Below are 14,764 nucleotides of genomic sequence, written 5' to 3' on the forward strand. Positions count from 1 at the left end.
TGAATTTCTTACTTCTTACACAGCTTTTTTAAAAATGTTAGCATTCATCTGCATTTGTGTGGTCTGTTTGTGATGATGCATGAGCATGTTAACATGTGTGGAGATGCTTGAATATGTTCCAGAGCCTTAGAGACTGCTTCCTATTTCTATCAGTCTGAGCTCAAACCAGATTAGCAGGGAAGTTTATTAGTATGTTTTTCCTGCATCATTTCCTTCCTAATGAAAGTTATTTCAGATGGGCTGTAGTGACATGAACATGAATTTGCTTGTCTGAGAACATAGTTTATCAGACAGACTGGCTAGAATTTTTCCTCTGATTTTATTTAATATCTATGCAGCTAAAGGACGAGGCGGGGAACTTCGGCCACATTCCATGTTCATCCCAGGACAGTACTCCACTTTGGGGAGAGTTGGGAGTGTCAACTCAACACTCCGCTTCGAGAAAAGAGACTCCAGCTGCCAGACAGAAGAAGTGAAGATTGTCCCTCCATCTGTGAGAAGAATTCGAGCACAAAGAGGGCAGGGAATCGCCGCTCAAATGGCTGGGATATCTGCTTCCTCTTCTACTGGAAGCATCTCCATCTCGAGCACAGATGGCTTGATTCTGCCCAATCAGTTTTTCAGAGACCCTTCCCGCTTTCACAGTCTGCCGCGACAGGGTGCCAGAGTGTCCCTCAGTGCTGATCCCATCTATAGCAGCACGCCCATTAAGTCAGAGGATCAGTTGCAGAGGAATATTGGAAAATTCCAGGTTGACGAAACAGCGGTACACATCAGGAATGCCCCACGAACGAGCACCTTGCCCAGACCCACGTCTCAGGAGGTGAGGAGGACGCAGTCCAGCGAGTGGGGAGGTGGTCCAGCATGTGTGGTCTCCCCTCAGGCAGCTTATTCCACCTCCTTCATTCCCAATGCCACCCTGTCCAACTCCACGGATGTTATCACCCTCAGCTCATCTAGTCATTTATCCTTATCAGCTGTCTCAGCTTTGGCCACTTCTACCCCCACGCGTGCACCACAAGAGAACGGTGTGACGCCTTCAGGCCCCCCCAGTGAGTCGGGCCACTTGGATGGAAGTGTTCATAGTCACAGTACTTTGGCTCCCACTTCACCATCATGTCCTCCAGAAGAACAGTGGATCTATGACTCACCCGAAAATGTGGTTCCACACCGCACTCTGACCTCCAGCTGTTCCACTCCCATCAACCAGCTTTATAGCAGCCTGGACCATTCCTCACGGACTGATTCCAGCTCCCTCTACTCCCAGGACAACGATGGATACTTCACCTCTATGCACATGGACTCAGGGCTGCGCTCCCGAAGTCACGGAAGTGGGCACGGCGCAGGAGCTGGGCGGTCCCGACACAGCATGTATGAGTGTCGCGAGATGGCCAATCGAGAAGACTCTGGAAGCGTGTACAGCGACCGCTCTCTGTCGCGCAGCATCTCGCTCCGCAAGTCAAAGAAGCCACCGCCACCTCCGGCACGCACAGATTCTCTGAGGCGCAAGCCTGCCGCAAAAAAGCCCTTAGGTGGTGTTGGTCCAACAACTGTTGCCAATGGGGACGGTGCTAACATGCTCAATGAAACGTTCCTTGCTAGCTTGCAGCAGAGCCTGCAAATGGGACTGAGGGGGTCAAAGGGAAAGGGTACCTCTCTATCTTCACCCTCTCACAGCCCCAGCAGTGACTATGATGACCCTTGGTTGTTGCGACCGCGCAGTCAGAGTAGCATCAGTGCAGGCAGCTCTGCCGCCTCATTAGCTAACACAAATGGTGTGTCTAATGTCTACTCATTATGCCATGTCACGCCCACGCATAGTGACACCAGCAGTTTGCGTTCTGACTATGCAGAGTCCTGGGGATACTACATGGACTACCCTCGTAACCCTGGAGACCAGGGGGGGCAGACCCCACCAGCCCATGCTACAGATAACATGTCAGCTGGGGGTCATCCAGGAGTCCTACAGAATGGAGGAGAGATTCACAGCAATACTCAAACAGATGGAGCTCCAGGCCAGGAGGGAGGGCAGTCAGGGAAGCCCAAACCATCCAGCTCCTCACCGGACAGGGTGCACAGACTTACCTCCCCGTCAAGCGGTTACTCCAGCCAGTCCAACACGCCTACAGCCGGAACCCCGGTGCCAGCCTTCGTCAGATCCATGTCTCCCTCCTCAGGGAGTCGGCCCAAACCCAAAGTGCCGGAGAGGAAGTCCTCGCTCCTCTCTTCGGGTTCTGTCTCTTCGTCCTCTACTTCTTTGTCCTCCAACACTTCAGACTCACTAAAGAGTTCAGGTCCTCCTCTGCCACCCCCTAATCCCCTCCATCTCACCTCTTCTACCCCAAACACCCCTCTTGGTCCTCCTCCGCCCTTTCCTCCTCCTCTTCCTCCAAATTCTACATCAGCTCCCTCATCTCCTCCTCCACCTCCTCCATTACCCAACTCTCCAAGAGAAACCTTCTTGGCCCCTCTATCTGCGTCACCAGAATTCCCTCCTCCTCCATCTCCAGACCTGTTGATGCACCACAGTTCGTCCTTAAATGGGAGCTTTAGTCCTCCACCTCCCCCTGAGACCGGGATCCCTCCACCACCTCCACTGCCTGACTTCACCCCAGCTTTTGGATCCCCAAATATTAGGAAATTGACAAAAAATACTCCTAAACCACATCCTTCCAAACACTCCACAGAGTCCCCCAAGCCCCTCATCACCCCCTTCGCCCTGCAGAGTGTCCAGCTGCGCTCCGTCAAGCGATCACAAGAGGAGATCACTGGGGAGCTGGACCAAATGAAACCTCAGGAAAATGGACTGGACCTTCTCCAGGAGCTGAAACTCCATAGTCTAGATCCATCCCCCATCCAGGAGCACACCACTGTCACGAGTAGCTCTCCAGACGAAGAGCTGCGGGAGTCCACACCTTCGCCTGTGACGAAACTGCTGGAAGAGCTGAGTCTGGACTGCAGTTTTATAATCGACACACAGGATAGTGGTGTCATCAATGGAAAAGCTGAGGACCAGAGTTACTGTCTATCAAATGGAAAAGACAATGAGGAAGAGCTGCCACTGCCTAGCTGTCCAGAGAGATGTGGAAGCTCCTCCATCAAAGCCAAGCCTCCGCCAGTCTCCAAGAAACCCAAACTTACCTTTGTTCCATCCCAACCAATCAGCGAGCCAGCTCAAACTCAAAATGACAATGCAGCCAGTCTGTCGCCAGAGGATCAGGTCGATGCACAAACGACAAATGACGTAACAAATAAGAGGAACAACCGGGAGGAAGAGGCGTCAGAGAGCACAAAGGCTTCCACTGAGAACCTGGACCAGAGCTGCCAAGATGCAGATCTTGACCACGACATTTGCACTAATGGAGAGGTGTTTGATGAGGATGAAGAAGAGGAAGAAGGAGAAGGAGCAAGCAGCACCACGGGGTCCATCAGCTCAAAAGAGGAAGACACAAGTGAGTCTGAAAAATCATTTATTCTTTTTCTTCAAGAAGTCTGCCTTGTACAATCTAAACCTAGTGCTAAAACGCTGATTATTTTGTCGGTTAAATGCTCCAGGAATAAATTTTGTACTTGGAATGGCTTCTGGCCACTTTTTGTGTTAGTAAATCAATTTTTCTGAAGCAAACGGTTGATAAATGGAGCTTTTGAAGATGTGTAAATGTGTGAAAATGGGGCAGAAGAGGCTTCTTATCGCACGGAGAGCAGCGCTGCAGCTTCATGAAATCCAACACACTGGTCTAAATCCTCCTCGTGGAGTCTATATGCAGAGTGCTGCCATAGCTGCTGTCCCATCACACTGTCCTGCATTGGCCCCCGACGCCCCCCTCCAGCCTGTCAGCTTTCTCTGTACCCTTTTTCATTTAGGTAATCTTCCGATCTTTCCAACTCTTGTGTATTTTCCATCCCATCCTCTCCCTCAAAGAAGGGGCAACTGTCCCAGGAGACGATGCTTTTTTTGTGATTGGAGGGAGATGGGGGGGAGGGGCTTCATAAAGTAGGATGTGGGGGGGGGGGCTAAATGTGCAGAGGCTCGGGCAGCTGAGGCTCAGCGGATGAGAGGAGGAGGAGGAGGAGAAGAGAGGACAGTCCTCCACCTGCTCTTTTAACTTCAAATTAACCAGGTGGATGTAAATAGCTCGTCTCTGCATCTCAGGTGAAGTTTTCGAATCCAGACCGGCTGAACCTCCTTCACCCCAGTCGGCCGTAGGGGCAAGCGAGCAAAAAATGGTGACCCCGACTCCCTCCAAACCCCGAACCACTGATGACCTTTTTGCTGTCATACACAGGTATGTAAGAAATGTCTCTATTTTGTATTTATCCTTGTTTGTTCCACTTTTCTCTGTTTATGAAGTCTCCAGTGCTGTTTTGATGGTGTTTCTCCACACTAACCCCCTCGCCTGTTTCTAATAACAAATCCGTCACCCTCCTCATAAATCCTGTCACCCTGAACTCTAGAGTCCCTCCCTTTAGCTCACCATTTCTCATCCTCCATCTCCCTCCTCCTACTCCTCCAGCAGCCATAACTTTGCCCCCTCTCTCCTATAAATCAGCTGTCACAGAGCAGATGTCTAAATTCTCCCACTCCTAGAGAAAAGTGCCTTTTTCTGTTCCTGGCCAGCGACGAGACAATCCGCAACAACACAGAGAACGATAGGGCTTCCTAGCAAATGTTTGGAGAGACTCCTCCTGATTCTCAGCAGGAGAAAACACTCTGGCGCTTCATTTATTATTGAGCTTTTTGACACCCCCTGGTCCTAATCTGGGTTAGACACCACAGGAGACGTATATTCTCCCTGAGTCCGCCTTCTCTTCCACATGCTCTGACATACGATGGAGCGCACACATTAATTTCTCATGCGACAGCGCCAGTTTTTGATTCGTGGTCACGTGCAGCAGCACTCCCTTGATCTTCACGTGATTATTTTTTACGGTCATTTTCTGGACTCCCATCACATGTGCAAGCTTGGTTTAGGATTTTGTTTTATTAGATGTGGTTATTGTGTACATCTTGGAAGCCAAAAGCGTTTTTTCTTGTTGTGCTCCTGCACAATTCCTCAGGAGGACTGAACATATAGAATATCTGATCAGATTTGGGAATTGATTCAGTAACAGATCTTTGCATGTAAAGCCGGCACACGCCATCATTTCAGGACTCGTCTTCCGGAGAATTCCCAGTCGTCTGTCTGTTCCTGTGAGAACAAAGTGAAGCGGCATCACAGCTGCTGCAGAAACGACTTTATCTTGAGGGAGATCCTCTGAGAGGCAGCACCATGAGAAGAAAGCATTGATCAGATGCTCTTAGCTGCAGCTCCGATTACAGCGGCGTTTGTTTTTCCACGTTTGAAGCCGCCAGCTCCTTAAGGCTGACCGAGTTCAGGTGTGCGCTGGCACATGTGAATCAGAGGGAAAAATATCTTATGTAATGTTAATGTGGCAACTCACAGCGGGACTCTGCTAGATGAGTCTGAATTTAGGCCACTGACTTGTTTAGCAGATTATCTTCATTCAGATGAAGGGGATGTTTATATTGGTAAAGGCGTATTAAAGCTATGGTAGGTTTTTACCTTTGTTGACAAAAAGTTGTCTTAAAATCTCACCTTAATACCTTTATTGCGGAGAATAACTAGTTTCTAACTAAAGCCACCTTAAAGCTCACCTGTCAATCAAAAGACTAGGCCACCCCTCCCTTTTAAGTTTAAATTGATACATAACAAAAGACAATAAAATTAACCCTAAAAGCAAATGTTAGCAATATAAAATTAAGTCACAGAGATTAAGAAAAATAACACTTAAGTACTCAAAGATTTTATGTATTTTTCTGTTTGACTATTTTATTTTGACGGGAATAGACTTAAACCCAATAAAAATCACATTTTTGGTGTTCTTAACATGCTCTTCTGGCATTTTTCTAATAATAGATGACATATATTAAACTCAAAATTGCATTTCTGAGTATTTCTTTATTTAAAAGGTTGTGAATCAATGGCAAATGAAAAAGTGCCGTTTTGAAAAAGAGATTTCTTTCTAACATAGACAATACGCTGAGTGGACTACAAGCTCCTTGCTCCTTGCTCTGAGCCACAGGGAGGGGTATGGGGTTGTTATGTGACAACGGTCCCGCCCACAACTCTCCTAAAAGGGACACAGGGTTTTTGATTTTGACTAAAAATGGCATAATCATAACTAATAAGTATTTAATAATAATTAAAGATAATCAAAAGATGATGGGAGTCGATCTTTAAATACATAAATAACAAGACCTAATAGTTTAAAGGTTATCTGCATCCGATTTTTGTTCTATTTAAGCAAGAAGGAGCGGCTGGGTAGCTCGGTTGGTAAGGTGGGAAGCTACCATGCAGGAAACCAGGGTTTGATTCCCGGAAGGGAATGAGCAATGGTACTGGGGGCAATTACCATATCAATGGCGAGCAGTTAACATCACCCAGTGAGGGTCCTTAGGCAAGACCCTTAACGCTACTGCCTCCCGAGCGTGGTTTCGGCTGCAGCTCACCGCTCCCCAAGGGGATGGGTCAAATGGGGAGAAAGAATTTCCCTTCATGGGATAAAATACAGTGTATTAAAAAAAAAAAAAAAAAAAAGAAGATGAAAATAAAATGTTTGTGGGGTTTTGGGATTTCACTTAGTTTGGTCTGTGATATAAACTCTTTATTCATTACATTTTTAGAGTTCCCTGCTGGGCCTTAAGTGCCCATATCATTAAAGCTGCTTTGATGCCCACGTTTCGTTAAGGTCATCTTTTGATCTATTCTAAAAGTATTCCCAGTGGTCTTTTATTTATGATTATGTTTAATTTGAGCCAAAATCAAAAAAATAAAATTCTAGAACATAGTTTCTACAGAGCGGCAGTAGTTTATTCAAAATGTACCTCTTGAGTTGTGGGCGGGACGGCTGCTGTGGAGTAACACCTCTTTGTTTACGTGCTCTCCCACTAGCTTAAAGCATCTCACACCCCTGACCTAATATTAGCGGCCAACGAAAATGGCGAGCAATGTTGGAATGGAGCTATCCATCAGTGCAGTTTGAAGCTAGATGCCCGCTCAGACCAGGAAATAAGCTCTTTTTCTGCATTTTTTCCCCCGTCTGCTCCTGATTGACAATTTGAATAGAGAAAATTCAAGTATCTTGACATAAAAGATCCGAGTTGGTCTTTAAGTGTGGGCTGAGGTCTGTTTGATAAGAAACCTGCTCAGAACTTTCTGTTTGAGGATTATTTATATTCATGGGAGCTTTTCTGGCTTAGTTGCATTAGTCCATTTCTTTATCCAAAATTCTAAAATGTTAAACTTTTATTTTTAAGATTAAGTTTCTTAGACTTAATTCAGTCTTTTACATTTCTTTCCACTCACAGGTCAAAGCGAAAGGTTCTCGGTCGCAGAGAGTCGGATGAAGACAAGTCCCGCCCCGGGGTTCAGGCACAGTCTCCACCCTCCACCCCGTCACCCGTCTCTCCTGGGCCGGTTTCTCCGTCGGCCCGTCAGATGGGTTCCATCCAGCGAAACCTACGCAAGTCCGCCACCAGCAGCGACAACTTCAAGGCCCTCCTGCTTCGGAAGGGAAGCCGCTCTGAGAACAGTTTCCGCATGTCTGCTACTGAAATGCTGCGCTCCACCGACCCGCGCTTCCAGCGAACTCGCTCCGAGTCTGCGCTGGACCCCCCCACTGCGTCTCCCACGTCACCGATGGCGCCTCACAGCCCCTCTGCCTCTTTTGGGCGGAGTAAGAGGGTAACGGATGAGTGGAGCCGCTACGATGCCCTGTCCTCGCCGACATATTCGCCTGGATCAAAGTTCGGGCGCTCTCGCGCGCCGCCTTCCGCCGCCAGCAGCAAATACAACACTCGCAGCCGAATCCTCAGCAGCCCGATGACTGTGATCTGTGAGCGTGAAGGGGAGCTGACTGAGAGCGAATCTGGAGAGGTCGGCGAGAGCCGGGAAGGAGTCCAGACGCTTCCAGAAACCAACGGCACTTTATCCGAAGAGAGCAGAGGTTAAGGAGAAGCAGCGCACTTCATGGAAGACAATAATGATGCCGTCTCTGAGGCGGTGACGTGTCGGGTCCTGATGCGAGCCGAGACGCCGCCCCGTTACGGATCACCCAGAATGCAGTCTGATTCCATGCTCTCCTTCAGTTGAGGAGTTTTTGTTTCATAAAGAGGGATTTGTTAACTCCTGGAGTTTTTAGTTTTGATTTTTTTTTTCGTTTTAACAACATTTTAGTTTCTTTAAAGTGGAGATGGAAAAAATGAAGGAACTGCAAAGTCCCAGCCTTCTGCTAGGAGAGATTGGGTCACCCCGGAAAGGATTCACACGTACGCATTGGAGGCTTCAGAGTCTGCAGTGGAATGAGATTTCCTGATGTCCGTTTTGGGCTGCAAAGGTTTTTCCAGCTCCTGCATGCAGATTAAAACGTTGCATCACATTAGTGAGAGGATTTCTTAAACAGCTTCAGTTTATTTGGACGAGGTACAGACTCACAGCTCAGCTGCACTTCTCTGCGTTTCAAGAGTGATTCATAGCCAGCGCAGAGGGCTCAGTGCTGCCACCTACTGATGATGGAAGAGAAAACAACCAAAGCAGCACCATTACTCCAAAAAAACAAAACGTTATTTTTTCTTTTAGTTTGTAGATTTTGCACTGTGCATAGTTCTTTTCGTGACTTTAAAAGTATGTTTTATAACATGTTTTAATGAATGAGTTATGTGTTTGAGATTTAAGTATAAAATTATAAATGTAAAAGCCTCGTTTTACTGTCCAGGTCTTTTCTTTTCATGTGGGTAACCAAAGAGTTCAGACATTAAACCGAACTGGCTGTTAATCCAAACTCAGTCTTTGTGTGTGACTGCTCTTCAAAGGATGTGATCCAGCTGACGCGGAGGCCCTCTCAAGCCTGAAAGGATTTCTGCTAATGTTAAACTCTTTTGCAGTTTGATATGATTCTATCTGTAAATACATAGAGAGTTTAGTTTTCAGTGACATTTACCTTCTTTTCAAATGCTTTGTATATTTTTAGAGCCCTGCGTTTGCTGGAAGGGAGTGGTTTTCTTTTTATAGATTATTTATTTTCATTGATTAATCAAAAACTGGAAATGGAAGAAAGGCGTGAGGATCACCCGGCCACATCCTGAATGCACCGCTTCCTGTTTGATATGGTGCTTAAAAAAATCAGAAATGTTGGTATTTATTGTTCAGGTTTGTGTAGCACGCGCCCCTGGTGTTGCAGCTGAGTGTTGCATGGCGGTGACGAGGTAGAAACCTACCAGGTTGTGGTTTAATCACCTGTAACCACATTGTTTCTCCCACCTGCTGCCCACTTTAAGCACTTGGGTCCAGAATCGCCTCTTCATCGTGAGCGGTTTGTAAAATGGACAGAGGAATGAAAGGCTGGACGCTCTTGTGTTTGTCTAATAAAAAGAAAAAAACAAGGTGATATTTAAGTGGCGTGTTTCTCTCGTGTGGTTTATGACCATCTGCTTGCCTCAAATCAAAGCCTCGTTTGGTGGCGCAGCACCGTCTGTCACCTGGAAGGCTCCAGAGGCCATCTTTGCCTCCCCACAGCCCTCGGGGCTCATCATTTATGTGTCCTGGACATCCCATAAAGAGTCAAACTGAATTACAGCCTCTGAGTGAAGCTGTCTAGCATCGTTTTAAAAAAATATTTACCCGCCAAGGAGAGGCAGGTTTGCTCTTAATGTTTTCACCTCTGAGCCAGCAGTCCTGTCTGACGCTCCACAAAGGACAGCCTCCATCTTTTTTATTTATTCATTTATTTATTTTTAACTGGTCCTGTCCAACGGCTGAGCAAACAGATGGGAGCTGAAGGCCTCTTGAGTTTGACATATTTTACTGTTACAACAGGAGGTTCTGGATATTCTGACACACGAGGTGTAAATTTGTATAAACCCCTTTTGTAATTTAGGCTAAACTTTATTTAACCCTTGTGCTATCCTAGGCACTTTACCAGTGGGAGTTGGGTCATCTAGACCCACTAGACAGTGCTCTGAACCTTTTTTCTTCAATGATTTGTGATCTCCACTGGTGTCCATGGATTACATGAAATCTTTCCACCTTTATCCACCTTTGTCATGGTAGGGAGAACACGTCAGTGTAAGGGTGGGGTCATCAAAGATAACACGAGGGTCAAATGTTCTCAAAAATGTACGCAGCGCCCTATGGTGCGGCTCTAATTTGTCGTTGTGTGACTTCGGTAAAGACGACCTAGGAGAGGACGGCATGCGAACGGTAAGGAGGGAGGTGCGGACGTGAAAGAAGACACCCCGTGCAGTGTTCAGAGGGTAACCTTTCCGGTTGATCTGATTGGCTGACATTTGCAAGAGAAACACGGTGAGGCAGCGGGGCGGAACTTAGATTTTTTTTTAGATGCAAAAAAAAAAAAAAAAAAAAAAAAACAGGGAGTTTTCATAGGTATCTTTGTAAAATCCAGGATGTTGAGCCAAAAAGTCAACTTTGCTGTCCATCAGTCACCAGCCTGATCTATGGGATTTTTATATAGATCTGTATTTTGGGGCTAAATTGTTATCTTTAGTTCACGTTTAGAAGGATTGCCCACATGTAATACCCTTTGCTATCCTAGGCACTTTACCAGTGGGAGTTGGGTCATCTAGACCCACTAGACAGTGCGCTGATCCTTTTTTCTTCAATGATTTGTGATCTTCACTGGTGTCCATGGATTACATGAAATCTTTCCACTTTTATCCACCTTTGTCATGGTAGGGAGAACACGTCAATGGAAGGGTGGGGTCATCTAAGATAAGATAGAAGGGGTTAAAACCCCACTCCAATATATATATACACACACACATATGTGTGTGTGTGTGCGTGCGCGCGTGCGTACTTGATGGAATTTATAAGTTATTATATATATTATTATATATTATATTATATATATTATATATATAAATATTATGGAATTAATATGTTTTTGTAGCAATTTTTCCATCACTGAAGACAAAATAATTTTGACTTTGCTGCATTTCAGAGTATTTCCTGATCAATTAAACGCATTCTTAGTTTTGACACTAGGTGGAGCAGCTGTTTTAAGCAAGACTGCTTGTCCACAAATCACTATAAAAAACAATAAATGAAGTCAAAGTGGCAAAGAAATACTAACATGGCCTAGTTTTAAGTAATAGACCAACCAGAACAAACTGTTTATTAAAAACGTCATATTTAATAACTAAAAAATACCATTAGATTTTCTTTTATCTGTAGGCAATACCACTTTTCTATACTATAACAAGACCAAAACATGTTTTTGAGTTGGAGTTAAATTAGTATCTTCTCCAATATTTTCATTCAGATTCTTATTTTGGCCGTGACACCCAGCCGCAGAATCAACATTTTAGTTGAGATCAGCATACAAACTCTGAAATAACAGGTAAAACTTAGAACATGACACATGATTTTTATCTGGGAGCAGCGATTTGCCTCTGAAAACGACTGACGTCAGACGCGTTTGCTGTAAAGGATAAAAAGGTGTGATTTCTGCTGAGTGTCTGAACATGATATTTGGAGCAATCCTCCAACCGAAAAAAAAAAAACGACTGACTCAGCAGACTGACGGGGACAAGCGAAAAGGAGGAGGAGGAGGGGGGGGGGGTCACGGTGGATAAAGAAGAGGATCTCATTTGGCCACAGAAAGGTCAAAACACTCAAACCGTGGCGCTGAATGGGAAGTTTTCCACATGGAGCCAAAAAGGTGAGTCAGGATTGAAGGAATAAATGTTCAGAACATTCATCTGTCTGGGAACCTGTTTATTGTTTATTAAACAAAACATTTTTATAGTTAGAACCCACTTAAACCATAAAAAAATCATTGGTCTCTTTTGTTAAAGCAGTATCGTAGCATCCCTTTAAAGCAGATTGTTTCAATTGAAAGCATTTTTTTTTTCTTATTTGCTCTTCACAAACTCACAACAACCAGTTGGTTTGGAGGTTAAACTGAGGTCAGCAAAAGAGCAAAATAACAAAACCAAAAACATTAAAAGTTAAAGTTCCATTAGCTGTTCCATTTAAAGTTAAAGTTCCATTTATACATCCAGGGTCCAAGTTCACACAAAACATCAAAGATCGTGGAATTATTTTATGCACATTTTTTCTGTAACGCAAATAAATCTTTACTCCCATTCCTAAAATATCTCCTTGTTGAACATAACCCAACGCAATTCTTTGAAAAAATTTATTTTTAGCACCCCCAACAATGATTTGGCTAAATTTAACCTGAGAGACACCAGAGGGTCATATAAAAAGGACAATGTAAACAACTAGTGTATTTATTATAAGTATTTTTGATTAATCTGTCAGTCATTTTTTATTCAAATGTCTGTATCAACCCCTAAAAGTTAGTGCTCTTAAAATGTTTATGTAGAGTAAAAATAAAGGGCACTTAGTGAGAGAAATGCACTTGACTGTCTCCCCCTGCTGGACATCCCACCACATTGCATCTAACTGTTCCCTTATTTAAATCATTTATTTACAGAACAATTTGCAACGTTTTTATGTTAAATAATTCTGGAATCTGAAAGTGGTCAAACAATTTCCTTTGATGTAAGTAAATGTCAGCTGCACACGGTTGAGGAGGACAGACTTCTATCTACTGGTTCTCTGCGTTCTTGAGGACCCACACCTCGTTCCTGCGGTTGGTCAGTTTAAAGGGGCTGTCATAGCCGGCCGTGTAGTACGGCTTGTCGACAAATTCGACGCCATCCCTCTTCAAGCTCTCCAGAAGTTTCAGCAGTTCTTCTCGCTTCATGTTTTCATTTGAGAATCCGCCATAAGTCCTAGAAGAACAGAGACGATATTGTTTCAAGCTTTATGGAAAGATGTTGTTCGCCTGCACCAAAAATAAATAAATAAAAATAAAAAAAGAAATTAAAAAAAGAGGAGAGTTGCTCTTCACCTGACGTAGGCAGTGAACTCCTTTCTGTCCTCCACAAAAACCCCAGCCTCGCTGGGTTCAGGGGGGTTGGCCTGATGCTCCTCTGGCAGGTAGAAGGAGATGGTGAACTGAGACTCGCACGCCGGTCCGGCCCCAGGGACCACATGGCAAGTCACGGGGGCCGTCATATCCACCTTTGTCTCTAAAGCACAAACAGCAAATTTACCCTCAGGAGAGCACTGAAGGGGCATGTGACCAGATTGTGTAAGAGCTATAGAAATATGGTTTCTAAGCAGCTTCCAGCCGCTGCATTAAAACCAATGCATCAATTGGAGACACGTGAACAAAATAAGAGGACTGAACAGCTAAACTGTTCCTCTGCTCCAAGCCTGAGTGAAGAGCACAGAGGATGCAGATGCTCCATCAATAATGCTGCAGGAAACTGCTGAGTTGGACAAAGGCGCTGCAGCAAACTGCTGAGCAGGAGCTAAAGCCTGATTTCTGCTGCATTTATTCATTAACTCCTATGTTAAAGTTATATGGCAGCTTTTATTCACCTGGAAGTTCACCTCAACACACGTCAGACTCTTTTGGCCCTTCAAATTCAGCTTACTCGCAAAATAAAAGTTCAAAATGACTAAATATCCTGCAGTTTGTTCACCACAAACCATGAAAAAAAAAAAAAGTAAACAGATGTCAAAAATAAAACACACTCACTGTTTTTATTGTTGCCCTGAATATAGTTGAAGAGTCTGCGGAAGCCAGTTTTGATGTGTTCTTCACCCTGCATCCCACTCAGGGTGGTGCTCACCCACTTTGCAGGATGGTAGGTGCGGATCTCATAGTCCTGTGCCTGGCACCAAAAAAACTCCATTCACTTTACGATTTTAATCATTGTAGTGACATAAATCGATCATAAAAACTTTTGTTTTGTTGTGTCTCAAAAATGACCAATATTAATGAAATAAGTAAAAACTTTAAGATCTAAAACAGCAGATAAAGACTGTAAAGGATGCAAAGAAATCTACAATATAAGTAGTAGTCATAATAAAAAGTAATATAAGCTTTTAAAAACACAGAATGTACAACCAATACAGATAAAAAGGAAAGAAAAATCATCTTTAAAATAAAAATGACATTATAGGTGATTCTAGCAGAGTCACGAGATGTGAGGATTACTACTAAACATAAACAGTTAATGTGTAATCAAAGTTACAGCAGTATACTTTTTATTGTTGACTTTTCTCTTAAGTTCTTTGCTTGATTGCTCCAAAAAAAAAAAAAAAAGTTTAGGCAAACAAAAAGCAGCAGGTCAAAGGCCCCAAAAGCTTTATTATTGTGAAATATTTACCTTCTTCTCTCCTGCTGTAAATTTGGGATTCTGCAGTCCAGATGAGAATAAGACTTGTCCCACAGCTCTGAGCATGACGGAGCCGCTGTTTTGTTTATTTCACAGGTGAAATGATAACTCAGGCTTCCGAGCTACAGTGAAGTATACATAACATATATAGAGTTAAAAAAATGCGATGAGGCACCAGTTTAATTTAACGTAATTCTTAACCTTAAAAATCATTTTAGGTTACAAAACAAACGAAAAACGAAGACAAATTAGCCCAAATTACCTGGAAATGAGTGCGCGCCGTGTTGCTTCAGGGTGTTGCACTTGTTTGTGTTTTATGCAATACACTTCCGGTTTCAAGGGAGGGGGGGGGGCGAATGCAACGGCACAATCTGATTGGTTAAAACATAAAAAACTTCACAATAAAAGCCCCAATTACGTAGCAAGATTACATCATGACACTCCTGGATGAACTTTTTTTTCGAATATATTAAAAAATATATATATTAT

The 14,764-nt window shown here is 44.1% G+C and overlaps 2 protein-coding genes across 9 annotated transcripts in view; one reads left to right on the forward strand and one right to left on the reverse strand.

Moving 5' to 3' along the window:
* Window positions 1-9,454, forward strand: part of nhsl1 (NHS like 1) — an 81,798-nt gene extending 72,344 nt beyond the window's left edge. For all 8 annotated transcript variants that reach the window (XM_023953319.1, XM_023953322.1, XM_023953321.1 and 5 more), the window contains 3 exons: window positions 339-3,452; window positions 4,154-4,286; window positions 7,370-9,454. In XM_023953319.1, the coding sequence (XP_023809087.1) occupies window positions 339-3,452; window positions 4,154-4,286; window positions 7,370-8,012 (3,890 nt within the window). In that variant the 3' untranslated portion in view covers window positions 8,013-9,454. The remainder of the gene's footprint in view (window positions 1-338; window positions 3,453-4,153; window positions 4,287-7,369) is intronic.
* A 2,317-nt stretch (window positions 9,455-11,771) lies between these two features.
* On the reverse strand, window positions 11,772-14,660 carry LOC101163130 (heme-binding protein 2). Its single transcript, XM_023952836.1, has 5 exons — window positions 14,538-14,660; window positions 14,267-14,397; window positions 13,633-13,768; window positions 12,937-13,117; window positions 11,772-12,817 (listed from the first exon to the last, which is right to left on the reverse strand). The coding sequence occupies exons 2-5, from the start codon at window positions 14,339-14,341 to the stop codon at window positions 12,631-12,633; spliced, it is 579 nt and encodes a 192-aa protein (XP_023808604.1). The 5' UTR covers window positions 14,342-14,397; window positions 14,538-14,660; the 3' UTR covers window positions 11,772-12,630.
* Window positions 14,661-14,764: the final 104 nt, after the last annotated feature.

This window comes from Oryzias latipes, chromosome 24 (genome assembly GCF_002234675.1).
Source record: "Oryzias latipes chromosome 24, ASM223467v1".
In the NCBI taxonomy this organism is placed as follows: domain Eukaryota; kingdom Metazoa; phylum Chordata; class Actinopteri; order Beloniformes; family Adrianichthyidae; genus Oryzias; species Oryzias latipes.